Source organism: Trichoderma atroviride, chromosome 4, assembly GCF_020647795.1.
Source record: "Trichoderma atroviride chromosome 4, complete sequence".
In the NCBI taxonomy this organism is placed as follows: domain Eukaryota; kingdom Fungi; phylum Ascomycota; class Sordariomycetes; order Hypocreales; family Hypocreaceae; genus Trichoderma; species Trichoderma atroviride.
In genome coordinates this window covers 3,870,951-3,886,059 of record NC_089403.1, presented here as the reverse complement: position 1 = coordinate 3,886,059, position 15,109 = coordinate 3,870,951, and the positions used below count along the sequence as shown (strand labels likewise).

At 49.3% G+C, this 15,109-nt stretch overlaps 5 protein-coding genes across 6 annotated transcripts; 4 read left to right on the top strand and 1 right to left on the bottom strand.

Annotated features, from left to right (window-relative positions):
- Positions 1 to 121: 121 nt before the first annotated feature.
- TrAtP1_008655 (uncharacterized protein) lies at positions 122 to 914 on the top strand (the record flags this gene model as incomplete). The annotated part of the gene is made up of 3 exons (XM_066113998.1): positions 122 to 147; positions 484 to 553; positions 771 to 914. 3 exons carry the CDS (start codon positions 122 to 124, stop codon positions 912 to 914), a joined length of 240 nt encoding a protein of 79 aa, XP_065970090.1.
- A 2,211-nt stretch (positions 915 to 3,125) lies between these two features.
- On the top strand, positions 3,126 to 5,761 carry TrAtP1_008654 (uncharacterized protein). Its single transcript, XM_066113997.1, has 2 exons — positions 3,126 to 4,295; positions 4,411 to 5,761. The coding sequence occupies exons 1-2, from the start codon at positions 3,937 to 3,939 to the stop codon at positions 5,066 to 5,068; spliced, it is 1,017 nt and encodes a 338-aa protein (XP_065970089.1). The 5' UTR covers positions 3,126 to 3,936; the 3' UTR covers positions 5,069 to 5,761.
- A 402-nt stretch (positions 5,762 to 6,163) lies between these two features.
- On the top strand, positions 6,164 to 7,056 carry TrAtP1_008653 (uncharacterized protein; the record flags this gene model as incomplete). Its single annotated transcript, XM_066113996.1, has 2 exons — positions 6,164 to 6,392; positions 6,602 to 7,056. 2 exons carry the CDS (start codon positions 6,164 to 6,166, stop codon positions 7,054 to 7,056), a joined length of 684 nt encoding a protein of 227 aa, XP_065970088.1.
- Positions 7,057 to 7,367: 311 nt separating this feature from the next.
- On the bottom strand, positions 7,368 to 8,399 carry TrAtP1_008652 (uncharacterized protein; the record flags this gene model as incomplete). The annotated part of the gene is made up of 3 exons (XM_014086914.2): positions 7,368 to 7,883; positions 7,938 to 8,173; positions 8,246 to 8,399. The coding sequence occupies 3 exons, from the start codon at positions 8,397 to 8,399 to the stop codon at positions 7,368 to 7,370; spliced, it is 906 nt and encodes a 301-aa protein (XP_013942389.1).
- A 292-nt stretch (positions 8,400 to 8,691) lies between these two features.
- On the top strand, positions 8,692 to 15,104 carry TrAtP1_008651 (uncharacterized protein). Of its 2 annotated transcripts, XM_066113995.1 has the most exons (4): positions 8,692 to 10,213; positions 10,267 to 13,629; positions 13,737 to 13,975; positions 14,033 to 15,104. In XM_066113995.1, the coding sequence occupies exons 1-4, from the start codon at positions 8,951 to 8,953 to the stop codon at positions 14,052 to 14,054; spliced, it is 4,887 nt and encodes a 1,628-aa protein (XP_065970086.1). In that variant the 5' UTR covers positions 8,692 to 8,950; the 3' UTR covers positions 14,055 to 15,104. The 2 variants fall into 2 exon arrangements, with proteins under 2 accessions (XP_065970086.1, XP_065970087.1); XM_066113994.1 differs by having other exon boundaries at positions 13,737 to 15,104.
- The last annotated feature ends 5 nt before the right edge of the window (positions 15,105 to 15,109 follow it).

The following is a 15,109-nucleotide window of genomic DNA, read 5'->3' as shown; positions in this document are numbered from 1 at the left end:
GTATTTTATAGAGAGATGGGGGTATATGCGCTTCAATACTTTTTTCACTCTGCTCTATATCACTGAATCAATGATTCTCACAAACACGTCGTTAACCGCGCCGTGAAATTGAACGCGAGAGATGAACGAGGTCACGTGTAGGATTACGTTAGCAAATTCTGCTTGATCCACAGCCCCGCCCGCAAAAAAAAGCTATGAAAACATTTCTGCCGAAGCATTTTTTTTTCTTTCTCGCTTCTTCTTCCATCAGCAAAAAAAAAAAATTATTCCAATGGCAAAACTCAATGTAAGTTTGTGCGCTGATTGTATTTTTGCTTTTTCCCTCGTCCACTACCTGATGAAACCCTAAATCCGCAAACTAGAGTCTTTGACCACAGGAGTGAAAACACCGTTTAGCACGTCAGTCTGAACCATTATCGGACAGCTGAAATATTTTCTTTCTGCATGCAACGAGTTGATCGTCTTGCTAACTGTCTCGAATAGGGTCCGACTACCAAGTGGTATCGAGCTTGAGTATGATGCCGGCGTCTCTGCCATCAACATGAACTTTATGGTAGGCTACCCTCGCACATCCTGTTTTTCTTTGCTCTCTTTTTTTTCACCTCGACACAATATGATGATCAATTTTACAACTATATACGCTGGAAATTACCGGCCGAGGTCTCCTTTGACGATATTCTTAGGCTATGACTGATTTTGTGTCTCAATCTCTCTTTTCTGTTGCTTGTTGAATCGCAATTGTATGGCATTGAGCTGACTTGAGCAAATAGTTTCACTTGACAAGGTATGCCAACGTAATCGTCAAAATCTCCTCGGCCACTCCGATGTTAGATGATGAAACGGCACTGGGCTCCGATATCATAATGAGCAAGACACGCCATTTTGCGGCAGGCCTAGAAAACCTCGCCCACTGATTCTACCTCGTCGATGTCTAAAGCTGAACCAAATGAGGCTGGATATTGGGGCTAATCTCTTGACATCAGTGTCCAGTGATGCGCTGTAGGTAACATGAAGACACGTGTTTGATCTATTTCAAGGTAAGCTTTTTTGCTCTTCTTATCCCACCAGCGTCATGTGATGATTTTTAGATGACGAGTCCTATTCGGGTTTCCGATGAGGATACAATCTTTTTTACCATTCATGCATTTCCTGATCTCTTGGCCCAAAATCACAGTCTTTCCACTGAAGCTTGCCGGTTGACATTGGCTAACATGACCAAAGTGATAATGTTAGTTTGCCCACATTCTTCTTGCGCTCCAGCCTTCTCGTGATGAGCTCGAATAAACAATGACAAGCATATGTCTGAGCTTCTGGCGACGAAGACAAAATGTTCGGAACTGATCTGAAGTCATTCGCGCCACATTATGGATTTGCAATATCTGAGCTATCGGCTAACGGCTCAAAAGATGCGCAGCACAATCCATGCTACTCATCTTGTGGCATATGATGCTAATGGTAAGCTACCATGTTCCCTCGTTCTTCTGCTCTCCCCCCTTATATGATGTACAAATATCACGACGGTCAACTTAGCCATATGCTCTGATGATAACGCCTGTGACAAGGCACTTTATCCCTGATAATTCCCATTTCCGTCGTCTTTTTCACTGCACAATGTGTTTTCAACATTATGCTAACAGACGATTAGTACCAGATGTCTCATCGTCGACCTGATGCACACCAGACACCAAGCGGTGTTTAGTAATGCTAGTCTGCCAAGTGGTGGCTAATCTTTCCAGTCTACAGTTTGTACATTGTGTAATCCAGTCGTGCGATGCTACTCTTCGTATCACAAGCAAGTGCCGCCCTAGCGGTTCAACCAAATACTAGTTCGAAAAAAAAGAATAGAAAAAAGAATACTATATCTACCATTTATACCATCCGTCTTCAATAATGTGTGATGTGACCTGTTGTTACGATGATGGCATGACCCATCCAGATTGAGCATTTCGCTGCCACGTCAAATCCTTGAGACAGGACAGACTTCTTGAGCAATTTTCTCACTCGCCGCTACAGCACGTGGAGTAATCTTGGCAACTAATATTACCAGTGAAACGGGACATGGATCAAAGCGCGGAAAGAGGCTCAATCCGTGGCTACAGCCGTCTCACAATCTCCCTGTCAGGTTGAGTTGCACATGGCTGGCGGCGGACAGCGTCGCTGCGACGTAAGCACAGCATCTACTAGGGGCTCATCCTCAATCAGCCCCTGAGTTTATGCGTCTGTGTCGATTTGAGAACAGTCTGATTAAAAAATGGCAAACTGGTATGGGACGTCGAAGCCGATGAATGGGGTTGAATATTCAGCGCCTCAACTTACATCTAGTCAAGTATACAGAGAGAAAAAAGGCCAAGCTTGGCCACTCCAAAACAAGTTCGCCTTGGCCGCTAAGAGGGCCTCTAGACAAACACCAAGGCGGCATTCATGCGGCTGGCTATGCGGCTGCGTAGAGGCATAGTGTTGGGCAAGGCAAGCTGAGCCGCACTCGAACGGCGCTTATTAGGCAAATCGCTGCCGATGCTGGGAACCGTGATGGGGGCGCCACGGGAATAGTGTCTTTTCTATTGATGCACCCGTTGCTTTTTCTGTAACATCTAGCCATGGTTCACAATTCAAAGAACGGTAGACTATGGCCATGGTGGTGTATAGATGCTCTAAATTACCTGTGATGGGAACTCGGTACAAAGACACACCGGCATCGTAAGAATAAGAACCCCCTAGTAAATGCATGACTACCTGGCTCGAGAATGTGCTCGCAGAGAGACGCGAATTCTGCCAAAGAGTAGTTGGGGGCTGAGCCTCAAAAAGGGCACTCTGAGCTTGCCGTAGGATCGAATGGCACCAAACGTCAAGTGAACTGAGTTGGCCGAAAAGGAAGACGCTACTGTTGCGCTAACGTGTTTGTCTTTGGCGCCGACAGCCCACTAGCAAGAAGCTGGGTAAAAGCTTAGGTTTGAACTGAGTCTGTTGTGGTCAGCCTGTCGTCAATTGTCTCAGATTGCACGAGCTGGTACAAGTTGCGGTGAGGAGCAGCAGTAAGACATGAAGCTCCATTCAAGGAAACTATTCAATACAGTAGTAAGTAGTAGTGCTATAGTAGGATCTTTCAATTCTCGTCCGCGACGATGGTGGGATGCTTGTCTCCGAGTGCTGTAAGATCAGCTCCCCTGTCGATTCGCGCTCGCTCCAGATACTATCTCAGCTGGGCGCGAGACAGGCCAGGATTGGCGGTGGATGGTGGGGACCGTCTACAGGATAGGCTCTCTTTAAGCGCTGAGCCTAGCATCGTCGTCTTGGTCTGGTCTGCTTCACCACTTGCAGAATCCGGAAAACTGCACTTGTACTTGTATGTCTCGTACTGCTGTGTGCCTCACCTCCAAGTCTGCCACTGCTAGGACCGGCAGTGTCTGTCGATTATTGGGCCGTCGGGTCGGGAGATTACCTGCTGCGTCGCCAGCAGCCAGTGAGAAGAGGCTGCTCGACAGGCATGCGAAGAGAAGGATGCGATTCCTGGCGTTGTGGTGGGTGTGCTCGTTGGCACTTGGAGCCTCAGGGGTGGGTTTGTGTTGAGAGCAAATCCACATGGGCTGCATGTACATCCAGAGCAGGTGTATGTATATTCTTAGCTCGAGTCGGGAAATGGTATTGTCGTAGCACTAGAAAAAAAAACTGGTGTAGGATTCGCTGCTGTGACTCCATACACGTGAAGGGATATCCGGAGGCCCTTGGTTTGTGCTCCCACGCTATATTTTTGCATTGGCGCTTCCATCCGCTGTTGCATTTGCCACTTTAATCTGTCACGAAGCTCTGCGGCATGGTGTTTTGTTAACCTCTTGTTTGGATCATTCAGCCTGTTGTGCTGTTGCTGCTGCTGCCGCCGTCCATCTTTCGGGTGCAGTCCTCTTATACGGGCAAGGCGTCTCGCCCAACATCGACATCATGGCACAGACAGGCGTAGCGGGCGTTTTGCTCGGCCCTCTGACCACAACATGGACGATGCCCCAGACGTGCTCAATCTTCATGCCGGGCTGTTCGACATGCGACAACGCGTACAATGGACAGTCGTGCAATCCCACAAGCGGTGGCCAGGTGATGGATAATACGGCATGCTGGCCGCCAGCCACCAGCGGAGTTGCCTCGCCGTCGTGGCCCTTTGTGGGCTGGGGATTCTACTCTCCCGGGCTGGCCTGTCCCGCGGGATACACGAGCGCCTGCACGGCGGTTTACGGGCAAAGACCGCCATGGTCGACGCAATTCTCTTTGGTGCCGTCAGAGACTGCCATCGGCTGCTGCCCAACGTAAGTTGACATGGGCTTGGTATAACATGTTGTACTAGGCTTTCCTCGTCCCACGAATTGATGCTGGAGCAAGAAGAAGTTGCAAATTTGGCTAATAATCTACTCACTATACTAGAGGATTCGCATGTGCCAATGTCAATGGAAACACATGCACCGCAACCGTCACACACTCAACTACTATCCAAACTGCCTTTTGTTCCGGCACCAACCTCGTTGACTTTGCAGTCGCAACACTTCCTTCAATCGCCACCGCGACGACAACCGAGACAAACTCAGCAACTACAGATGTCGAATCTTCGACTTTTACACGCATAATGACCCTGTACGCCCCAATGTTCCAGCTCAACTTCCACGAAAGCGACTTGCCAGCCTCGACAACCTCGTCCAGTGCATCAAGCACATCATCTTCACCGTCTGAAACGAGTAGCGGTAACGGCACTTTGTCAAAATCCTCAGGGGGACTATCCAACGGGGCCAAGATCGGACTGGGCGTCGGCATCGGCCTCGGCGTGGCCTTTCTGCTGGCGTTTGGCGCCTTCATCTACTACTACCGGCGCTCACGAAACAACGCAGTGCCTCTTGGAAGTGAGCTCCCGAACAATCAGATTTCTGTTGAAGACCCCCAGACTCCAAAGATTAAACAGTCGCCCGGTCAGATTTACGAAATGGGCGTGTATCATGCGCCTGCGGAATTACCTGGTAATGTCATGGAAGGCGGCTACCAGGACAACCCCAGCCCCAGAAGAAACGATGCTCCTCACAGGTATGCCTGATTAAAGTGGGAGAAGAAAAAAGTATGTATCAATGGCGTAATGATTTTTTGAAATGCATGGGCAGGGCCACTAGAATTGTATTAATTCGCGGGAAGATGGAGTTGAGTTATAGGACTGGCTCTGCTGTTATACTGTAAGCGATATGCGAGCAAGGAGCTTGAGCGGGCTAAGTTCTTCTTTTCACACTTTATATACCATTGTTAATAATTAGGTAGATGCTGAATGAGCAAGAGACGGAAATGGCGATTGATATATGATATTGGCTGTGCCTATTCCCCTTTTGTCAGGACCTTGGCCTCGTAATAACGAGTCGGGCTGGAGATGGATTATCCCCGTGGGATTGCGTTTCCATCTCCACCGCTGCTGGATGAAGGCTGGCGCAAGTAACATTCGGCATCCGCGGACATGTTACATGTCAATAAAGCTGTGCTTGTGGAATCCGCGGACAGGTTGCATATCATCAGATGGCTGTGCTTGTGGAGAATAGAATCCCAGCTTGGAAGAGTTTCAAGCTTACATCTGAGGTTATCACAACGACGGGGCGAATACGCTCTTCTTGCAAGGCGTAGATACGCAGTGCTAACCTATACCCTCTAGCATACGCTGCAAAATTGTAGGAGATGATGGATCTCTGTTGGATCTTGACTATGACAATTACCCCACAAAATAGAGCCCTGAATCAGCATTACGCGCATTCCACCATCACTTTGGCCGTGTTCCGTATATGGCAGACGTGAATATCAATGGCAAGATGAAGCAAGATTTGCGAATCTGATAGCCCCGTGCCAAGCCAGCAGATCTTGCCCCAGATTAGAGCTGCGCCAAGTCGAAAACAAATGGAAGCCCCATTTGGTACGACTCGTCACCGCCCCCGTTCTGAAATTGCTAAGAGCACACAACTAGCCGTATTCGTATTTCGCTGGGCCGTCATACTCCCAGCCAATCTACGCAGGACAGATATTGGGGGAAAAAACTGAATGCTTTCACAAACAGAGACGCGTGCTGCTGTGATATATATTTGCTTGCTTCACTCTTTTTGAAATCTCTTCAGCAGTCCATTCATTCAATTGACTTGTCTTCAACGCAGCAGCAGCAATGAACAGCACCATCGAGCAAGTCATGGCGGATCTGCCTCTGCACCCGTTCTCCCCTTTTATCACGGAGCTGCCAACCTTCGTGCCCAACACTCTTTCGGCGCTGCCGCTCGTGTCCATCTTTGGAGCAGGATGCGTCGTCATCTTTGGAGTCACATATGGCATCATTCAGCGGATGAGGCCCTCGATGGGCGCCGGCGAGGTTTCAATAGCGCTTTGGTTTGCGCTCTGTGGCTGCATCCATCTCTTTTTTTGAAGGTGAGTGAGGATGGGACTACCATGGCTTAACGCGCCCCTTTTGTTTTTTTTTCTCGCAATTTTTTTTATTTTATTTTTATTTTTTTACTTTTTTATTTTATTTTTATTTTATTTTATTTTTTTTTATTTTTTTTTATTTTTTATTTTTTTCATTATCAAACATTCTAATAAACGTGTGCAGGTTACTTTTCTTATAATGCATTCGACATGGCCAGCAAGACCGACATCTTCGGCCAGCTGTGGAAGGAATACGCCCTCTCTGACTCTCGCTACATGACCCAGGACGCCTTCACCGTCTGCATGGAGACCGTCACTGCTGTTTTCTGGGGCCCAATGTCCTTCTTCTGCGTCTACTTCATCATTGCCGAGCACCCGCTGCGCCACCCGTTCCAGCTCATCATCAGCCTGGGCCAGCTGTACGGCGACGTCTTGTACTACGCCATCTGCACGTTCCAGGAGGTCGTCAACGACATTGTCTACTGCCGGCCGGAGCGATTCTACTTCTGGGCTTACTACTTCCTCTGCAACTTCTTCTGGATTGTTATTCCTCTGCTGCTCATCAAGCAGAGCGTCAGCGAGACCGCAAAGGTGTTCGCCAAGGTAAAGGCGGCATCTACTGTTAAGAAGGCGCAGTAAAAAGGGACAAGGAGACACAGGATGGAAATTCTTTGGTAGAGGAAAGAATTCTGCGAATTTTGCCTGCAACCAATAGATTGAAAGATTTAGAAGAGATTACTATTATGGTGTGGATTTAAAAAAAAAAAAAAATCGACGCTGCCTTGTTTTAGAGGAGGGCATAAATTCTAGCACTCTCCAACATGTGTGCTCCCTGCAGGAGCTCTCCATGATCAGAAAAGACCTTTAATTGTTAATCAAAGCCCCTTGTCATCCATTCCAATAACGCCAACGCTATGCAAAGTGGTCCAGGTAGCTAACTGAGCTGAAAATCATTCGAATTGGCCCTCAATGCCCTGCTTGATACCCTCCAACACAGGTCCCCACTGGCTGCTTGTCCTCTGTGTTCGAATCTCCCCAAATCGGTCGCTGGCGATTTTGCGGACGAGGAGAGTATCCTTTGCCTTTTTAAGATTTCTACCTTCACCAGAAGAGAGATACTCCTCAAACCACACCTCCTCAAGAGAGTCAAAGGGAAGGAATGCCAATTCGTCTGCCTGCGCCGATTTGCTACCGAGAGTCTCTGCAATCAGCTGCCGAAAGAGGAGCTCGCGGGTATACTCTGGGTATGTGCGGGAGCATAGGAGCGCCTCAGTGACATTGGTTTGGGCCATGGCGCCAAAGATGAGCTCCAAAGCTTTGGAAGATTTTAAAACCGGCTGAACAGTATGGTAGTAAGATAGCGCAAGATCGAAGTCGCCATCTGAAGAATGCTGCACAAGAGTGATGACGATATCATCTGCAAAGTCTGGTACCAGTGACGGATGGGCGACATATTCCAGAGCGGTCTATCACATTGTTAGCAGTGAGAAACTTGATTCCGCAAATCACATGTCACCAACCGAAAAGGCCAAGCAGTCCATATACCACAGTCCCTTCATAAAGATTTCGTATTTCTGAGGCATGCCCGAAGCAGAAGCAAATGTTTCAGACAGAGACGCCTGGCCGTCAACGATATCAAAGTCCAAGAGCACATAGTATAGCAGCGACAGCTTGTGGTGCATCGACATGTTGCTTTCGCAGATTTGTTGGTGGAGTTGTTTTACGCCATTGTCGTTCTTTGGAGGGTAAATCTTGTCTATGCGATATGCTAGTCAGCTTTACAATCACATATACAGGTATATCTGCTCTCAGAGTCATGGAGACTGACTTTTGCTGATTCCCAGTGCCTTCAGAACACGATCCATGAAGAGCTGCCCGCCCAAATCTTTCCGGCGCGCCTCGATCTCGTGGATGCGCTTGCGATCGTAGGGCACCTGGGCCCCGGCGGGGAAGACCGTGTGGTAGTCGGTGTATTCAAACATTGTCGCAGATTGTCGAGGCAGAATGGCAGATGGGCGTATCCACGAGAGAGATTCGAAGCATCCAGCTGTAGCTGTAGCAGACTTGCGCCAACCAAAGCTTTCTGCTGGCAGCTAACAAACAAGCTATGGCCGTCGCGCGAGGTCACGTTTTTCACTAACAGGCCAGCGCTCTTAGTGCTGAAGCCACAGCGGGCAGCCACTGAAAGCCACACCCAAAACAATGAAAAGACGCTGCTTGGTGGGGTGGGAGGGTACGTACCGTTGTTTACAAACCACGCATTGGGACATTTCCAAACAAAGCCCAGCCAGCGCGGGGTCCGTCTAAGCACAATCGATTTCTACCTAGCGGTCTATTGCAAATTCGGCCTGCGACACGACGAGAGGCCTGGGCCGCAAATTGCCGTTTGGAAACCGACAGGGCCGGCCATTCACCATCTTTGATTTCGATTTTCCATTTCTGATGCCATTTCCAGCTGCGCGACCACGACGGCATCTCATTGCATCCCTTTTTCCCACCTTACAAACCGTGAGCGACAGCCCACTTTAGCGTCATGGCCTCTTCTCGACCATCGCGACGCGTCGCCAGGCGGGCAATTATCGAATCCGACGACGAAGATGAAATCTCCTTGACATCAAATGCTCGCGAGGAGTCGCCCGACTTTGAGCCCGAACAGCCAGCCCCCAAGAAAACCAGGACCGCGCGCAGGTCAGTTCCATCTGCGGCCGCTGCTGATACGTCCACAACGTCCACAACGTCTGCAAAACCGACAAAAGCGCCAAAGGCACCTCGAACTCGTCGGCGCCCTAAAAAGGCCCCAACCCCGTCAGAGACCGTCGATAACAGCGACATACTCGGCGAAGATGAAATCTCCCAAGCAAACGTCACTGCGACCCCGAAACCTCGCCGGACTAAGAGAGCCTCAACGGTCTCGAGTGTCGATTCCAATGACCACCCTGATGCGGCCGATCGAATGGACGGCAGTGTGACGACGCCAGGCGGCACTTCATCACGGAAGCGGAGAAGCGTGGCATCGCGAAGATCAAGGGCCAGCAACGCACCAGAAGCCCAGCCAGAAGCCCAACCAGAAGCTCAAACAGAAGCCCAGCCAGAAGCCCGGCCACAGACCCCCAAGCCGAAAGCTAGTAGGAGTCCAGAGGTCGCGTTGGAAGATCAGATGTCGCCAGAAGACCAGTCTACACCAAAAGCACGGCCCGCTTCCAGATCCAAAGTCTCTTCGACGCCGAAGCCTGCTGCAAGATTACGATCCGCAACGCCACAAGAGACTCGACCGCAAGAAACCCAAGCTGTGCAGTCGACCCCAGCACCCAAACCACCGCAGCCATCAATAGAAACTCCGCACGCACAGCGGCTGGGTTCTCCTCTGACAGATATCACATCAAACGTCAATACTGTCAAAGCCAAGCCACCGCCCTCTGCCAAACCCGTCAGGACAATGGATACCATTATGGAGAAGCCAATGGATATTGTCGTCAAGTCACGGACATTGACGATACCTATTGTCGAAGATGCAACACCAAAGCCTCGCATAGTCATCACACATTTGGTTCTCGAAAACTTCAAGAGCTACGCTGGACGACAAGAAGTGGGACCATTCCATGCGTCGTTTTCATCCGTTGTTGGACCGAACGGCTCTGGAAAGTCCAACGTCATTGACTCTCTCCTCTTTGTGTTTGGTTTCCGAGCCAGCAAGATGCGACAGGGAAAGATCTCTGCTTTAATTCACAATTCTGCACAGTATCCCAACCTTCCTTTCTGTGAGGTTGCGGTGCATTTTCAAGAGGTCTTGGATCAGGTAGGTGCTTTCACATCACTACGTACTAGATACCGTCAACTAACCCTTGCTAGCCCGGGGGTGGCCATGAAGTAATCCCTGATTCGGAGCTCATCATTTCCCGTAAAGTTTTCAAAAACAACTCCAGCAAGTATTACATCAACGGCAAAGAGTCAAGCTTCACAATTGTTACTACACTTCTGCGTGACCGTGGCGTGGATCTTGACCACAAGCGTTTCTTGATTCTCCAGGGAGAGGTCGAATCAATTGCTCAGATGAAGCCCAAGGCTGCGAATGAGCACGAGGACGGATTACTGGAATATCTCGAAGACATCATTGGAACCTCCAAATATAAAACTCCGATTGAAGAGTCCGCGGCTGAGGTCGAAACTATCAATGAACTTTGCATGGACAAGAGCGCTCGTGTTCAGCATGTTGAGAAGGAGAAGAACAGCCTGGAAGAAAAGAAAGACAAGGCACTCGCATTCATTCGAGATGAGAATGAACTCGCCATGAAGCAGTCTGCATTGTATCAACTCTATCTCCATGAATGTACGGACAACATCGCAGTCACAGAAGAGGCGATCAACCAGATGCAGTCTCAACTGGACCTTGAACTCGAAAAACACCAAGGCAGCGAGCAGATTATCAAGGAACTCGAGCGCCAATACGCCCAAGTTGGTAAGGAGTTTGAAGCTCAAGACAAGCAAACTCAGGCATTCGTCAAACAATTGGCAAAGTTTGAACAAGAACGCGTCAAGTTTGACGAGAAGAAGAAATTCTTGGAAGACAAGAGGAAAAAGCTCCAAAAATCGATTAACAAGGCTGAAAGATCTGCGACTGAGGCTGATGAGACAATCGAGCAATGCGGAGAGGACATTGTCACACGGACTCAAGAAATCGCGGCACTAGAGACTATGGCGAAGGAAGAAGAAGCTGAGCTCACCAAGATCAGAGACAATCTGAAGGGAAAGACCCAAGTCTTTTCTGATCAGATTGCAGCTAAACAAAAGTCTCTGGAGCCATGGACAGAAAAGGTCAACCAGAAGCAATCTGCCATTGCCGTTGCCGAAAGTGAGATGAACATTCTCCAGGAAAAGGCGAATGCTGGTGCAGTCGCTCTGCGGGAGCTGGAGGCCAAAATTTCATCTATTGAAGAGGGCAAAGTTTCCAAGCAGAAGGAGCTCAAGGCTTGCCAGGCTGAAAAAGCAAAATTGACAAAAGAGGCCGAAAAGATGAAGTCGGAGCTCTCTATTCTCGCAGAACAAGAACCAAAGATAAGATCAAAAATTTCCAACGCCCGCCAGAAAGCAGATGAAGCTCGCTCAAGTTTGGCCAATACTCAAACGAGGGGCAATGTGCTATCTGCCCTGATGCGAATGAAGGAAACAGGACGTATCGATGGATTCCAAGGTCGTCTAGGAAACCTCGGCACTATTGATAAGAAATACGACGTGGCAGTCTCTACCGCGTGCCCTCAGCTGGACAACTTTGTCACCGAAACAGTCGAGGCAGGTCAGCAGTGTATTGAGTATCTACGGAAGAATAACCTTGGTCGTGGCAACTTCATCTGTCTAGATAAACTTCGACAACGGGACATGTCGCCGATCAACACCCCAGAAAATGCGCCGCGGCTGTTTGATCTCGTCAAAGCAAAAGCCGACAAGTTTCTACCAGCGTTCTATCATGCTATGCAGGATACCCTTGTTGCCAATGACCTTGCGCAGGCTAATCGTATTGCTTACGGCTCCAAGAGGTGGCGCGTTGTGACGCTGGATGGCGAATTGATTGACAAATCTGGTACCATGTCAGGAGGTGGCAACACGGTGAAGCGAGGCCTCATGTCCTCCAAGCTCGTTGCCGACACAACACAAGAACATGTCGCCAAACTTGAAGAGGATCGCGATGGGTGGGAAACCAAGTTCCAAGAGTTCCAGGAATATCAGCGAGAATGCGAGAACAGAATGAAGGAGCTGAGCCGGGAAATCCCTCAACTAGACACCAAGATGCAAAAAATCGGCTTGGAAATGGAGAGCGCCACGCGAAACTTGGCTGATACCCAGCGACGTATCCAGGAAGTCAACAAGGAGTACCAACCATCCGCTGAAGACTCCAAGAGAATCTCGACACTGCAGAAAGAAGTAGCTAAGCTGACTGCAGAAGTGGAGAAACTTCGCGGTGAGACATCCAGCGTCGAGGAGGAGATTAAAGCTCTGCAGGACAAGATTATGCAAGTTGGTGGAGACGCGCTGCGAGCTCAGCGAGCCAAGGTTGACTCCATCAAAGAGGAGATTTCAACTTCAAATGACGAAATCTCCAACGCTGAAGTCAAGAAAGCCAAGGCCGAAAAACAAAAGGTCAAGCTCGAGAAGGAACACACCAAGGCTACCAAAGAGCGGGATGCCGCAGTACGCGATCTTGAGCAGCTGCAAGACGGCCTTGATAACCAAGGAGAGAAAGCGGAAGAGCTCAAAGCCCGCGTCGAAGAAGCCGAGCAAGGGCTTGCGGAGATGAAGACGGGGCTGAAGCAGCTCAAGACAGAGTTGGACGCCAAGGTTGCAGAGCTGAATGAAACCCGAGCGGTGGAGATTGAGATGCGGAATAAGCTCGAAGAGAACCAGAAGGTTCTCGCTGATAACCAGAAGCGACTCCGATACTGGCAAGACAAGCTGTCCAAACTTTCGCTCCAAGATGTTGATGATTTGGTCGGCAACTCGGCTCCTAAGCCCATCAAGACCGAAGAATCGGAGCAGACTGAGATGCCAGGGCCTTCAGAAAATGATGACGATGATGAAGATGTTGAGATGACAGACGCCGAGGCCGATGATGCTGAGATGGAAGATGGAGACGCCATGTCAGTTACGTCTGACAAGACTGAACATGCCGAAAGCGCACCCGCTCGCCAGCCCAACGAACTGCCAAGGTACACGCCAGACGAGTTGGCTGGTATGAGTAAGGAGACTCTTAAAGGGGAGATTGCCGCGTTGGAAGAGAAGACTCAGAATGTCAACGTGGATCTCGGAGTTTTGGCTGAGTACCGTCGTCGCGTGGAAGAACATATGAACCGCGCGTCTGATCTGCAAACAGCACTTGAACAGCGCGATGCAGCCAAGAAGAGACTGGATGACTTGCGCCGTTTGCGACTTGAAGGCTTCATGGAGGGCTTCAGTGCAATTTCACTGCGCCTCAAGGAGATGTACCAAATGATCACCATGGGAGGTAACGCAGAACTCGAGTTGGTTGACAGCTTAGACCCCTTCAGCGAAGGTATCCTTTTCAGCGTCATGCCGCCCAAAAAGAGCTGGAAAAATATTGGCAATCTTTCGGGTGGAGAGAAGACTTTGAGTAGTCTTGCTTTGGTGTTTGCTCTGCATCACTATAAACCAACGCCGCTATATGTCATGGACGAAATTGATGCTGCTCTGGACTTCCGAAACGTGAGTAAAATTCTGCAGGCGGGCTTTGCCATCCCTCTAAAGCCCCTTCTTTTGCAGTATATGAGGATTGTGAAATTGAAGTTGCTAATAATAAAACTTGATAACAGGTCTCGATCGTCGCGAACTACATCAAAGAGCGTACAAAGAATGCACAGTTCATCGTTATTTCGCTACGAAACAACATGTTTGAGCTTGCAGCGCGCCTTGTCGGCGTGTACAAGGTCAACCATATGACGAAGAGTGTCACGATTGAGAACAAGGACTTTATCGACAGGCCTCAAATGACACAGCAGCAGCAGCAGAGAGCGCTGGGAGGAGGTGGAAATACGACCACAGTGCCAATGAGGTAGCACGAATAAGTTGTCTTTCAATTCTAATGTGACAGAAGGGCTTATGTTATTAGGCGAACCGATGGCGGAAATTGACCGCACCTTTGACGTGTCCATGACTCTCATATATGGGGCAAAAGGGTAGGCAAACATTGGAGACATACCCGGGGTCTGGTTTTGTTTTTGGAATTATGGCGGATACTTTTGTCGAAAAAGGATATAGCTTTTAATGATTTTTTATGAGCAAATGCCTGTTGGATTTCAAAGTATGTGAGACGCTGATGCCTTCCTCCCTATCCTCCCCCAAAAGCGGGTTATTAAGAGCCCTCGCTTCTTTACCTTACACTGCCCTTTCTTTTTAGTCTGAAAGGCCATGTTGAAGGAGAGGGAGCCCACGAACGACGATGGCGCACTCCAGAAGCGAAGGCCACTCGCCTCGAACACTCGCACCAAGTGTTCACGTCTCTCGAACATGTCATGTTCGTTCTCCTCCACCAACCCCAGAATGGACAATGCGAGAAATGTCTTATTCTGCAGCCTCCCCCCTGAGGCGTTCACATGTGCCACGTGCCCTCACTCGCATTGGGAATGAGTGCCGGATCTCGCATGCATGAGACAAGACAGATGTTGACGGGGTGTTTGACTCTGCTTGGCGTTGCACAGATGGACGTCTTTGTGTGACGGGCGAGGGGGAGGGTCGGGGCTGAATAGTCTTGTGTCAAAACTGGCCTGGGTATTTGGCCTGGGGAATAAGGCCGAGAGGTAGGTCGCAGTGAGAAGCTGGAGACGGATATAATGATGCCGAGACATGGTCGTGCTGGCTGTGCTTGATGGGCTGCCTCAAGGGATGTCGTTCGAGAGCTTTGCTAAGGTCGATAAGGAGTCGGACTTGAAGGCGCTTTAGGGGTTAGACTGTGTACGTATTTTTGAGTTTTCGGTCATCCTGTCTTGAGCTTGGTTTTTAGTTCAGGGGTAGTGGAATTGCGGATACACCATGTCTTGTTTCTTGAGAGTAGATTCGCGAGTTGTGCGATGCATGGGTGGCTAAATGTCATACATCTTCGTTTGATCCGATTTCTCTATAAATACCGGGTAGGCCAAATACTCAGAACCTAGAGTTTGAATATGCTGCTATTCATCATCATCAGTCA

Excerpts from the sequence above, each read along its gene's own strand:
- TrAtP1_008654 (XM_066113997.1), top strand. The coding sequence starts at position 3,937 with ATGGCACAGACAGGCGTAGCGGGCGTTTTGCTCGGCCCTCTGACCACA. Across the intron at positions 4,296-4,410 it reads GCCATCGGCTGCTGCCCAAC|AGGATTCGCATGTGCCAATG; the intron begins GTAAGTTGACAT and ends TCACTATACTAG.
- TrAtP1_008651 (XM_066113995.1), top strand. The coding sequence starts at position 8,951 with ATGGCCTCTTCTCGACCATCGCGACGCGTCGCCAGGCGGGCAATTATC. Across the intron at positions 10,214-10,266 it reads TTCAAGAGGTCTTGGATCAG|CCCGGGGGTGGCCATGAAGT; the intron begins GTAGGTGCTTTC and ends AACCCTTGCTAG. Across the intron at positions 13,630-13,736 it reads CTGCTCTGGACTTCCGAAAC|GTCTCGATCGTCGCGAACTA; the intron begins GTGAGTAAAATT and ends ACTTGATAACAG.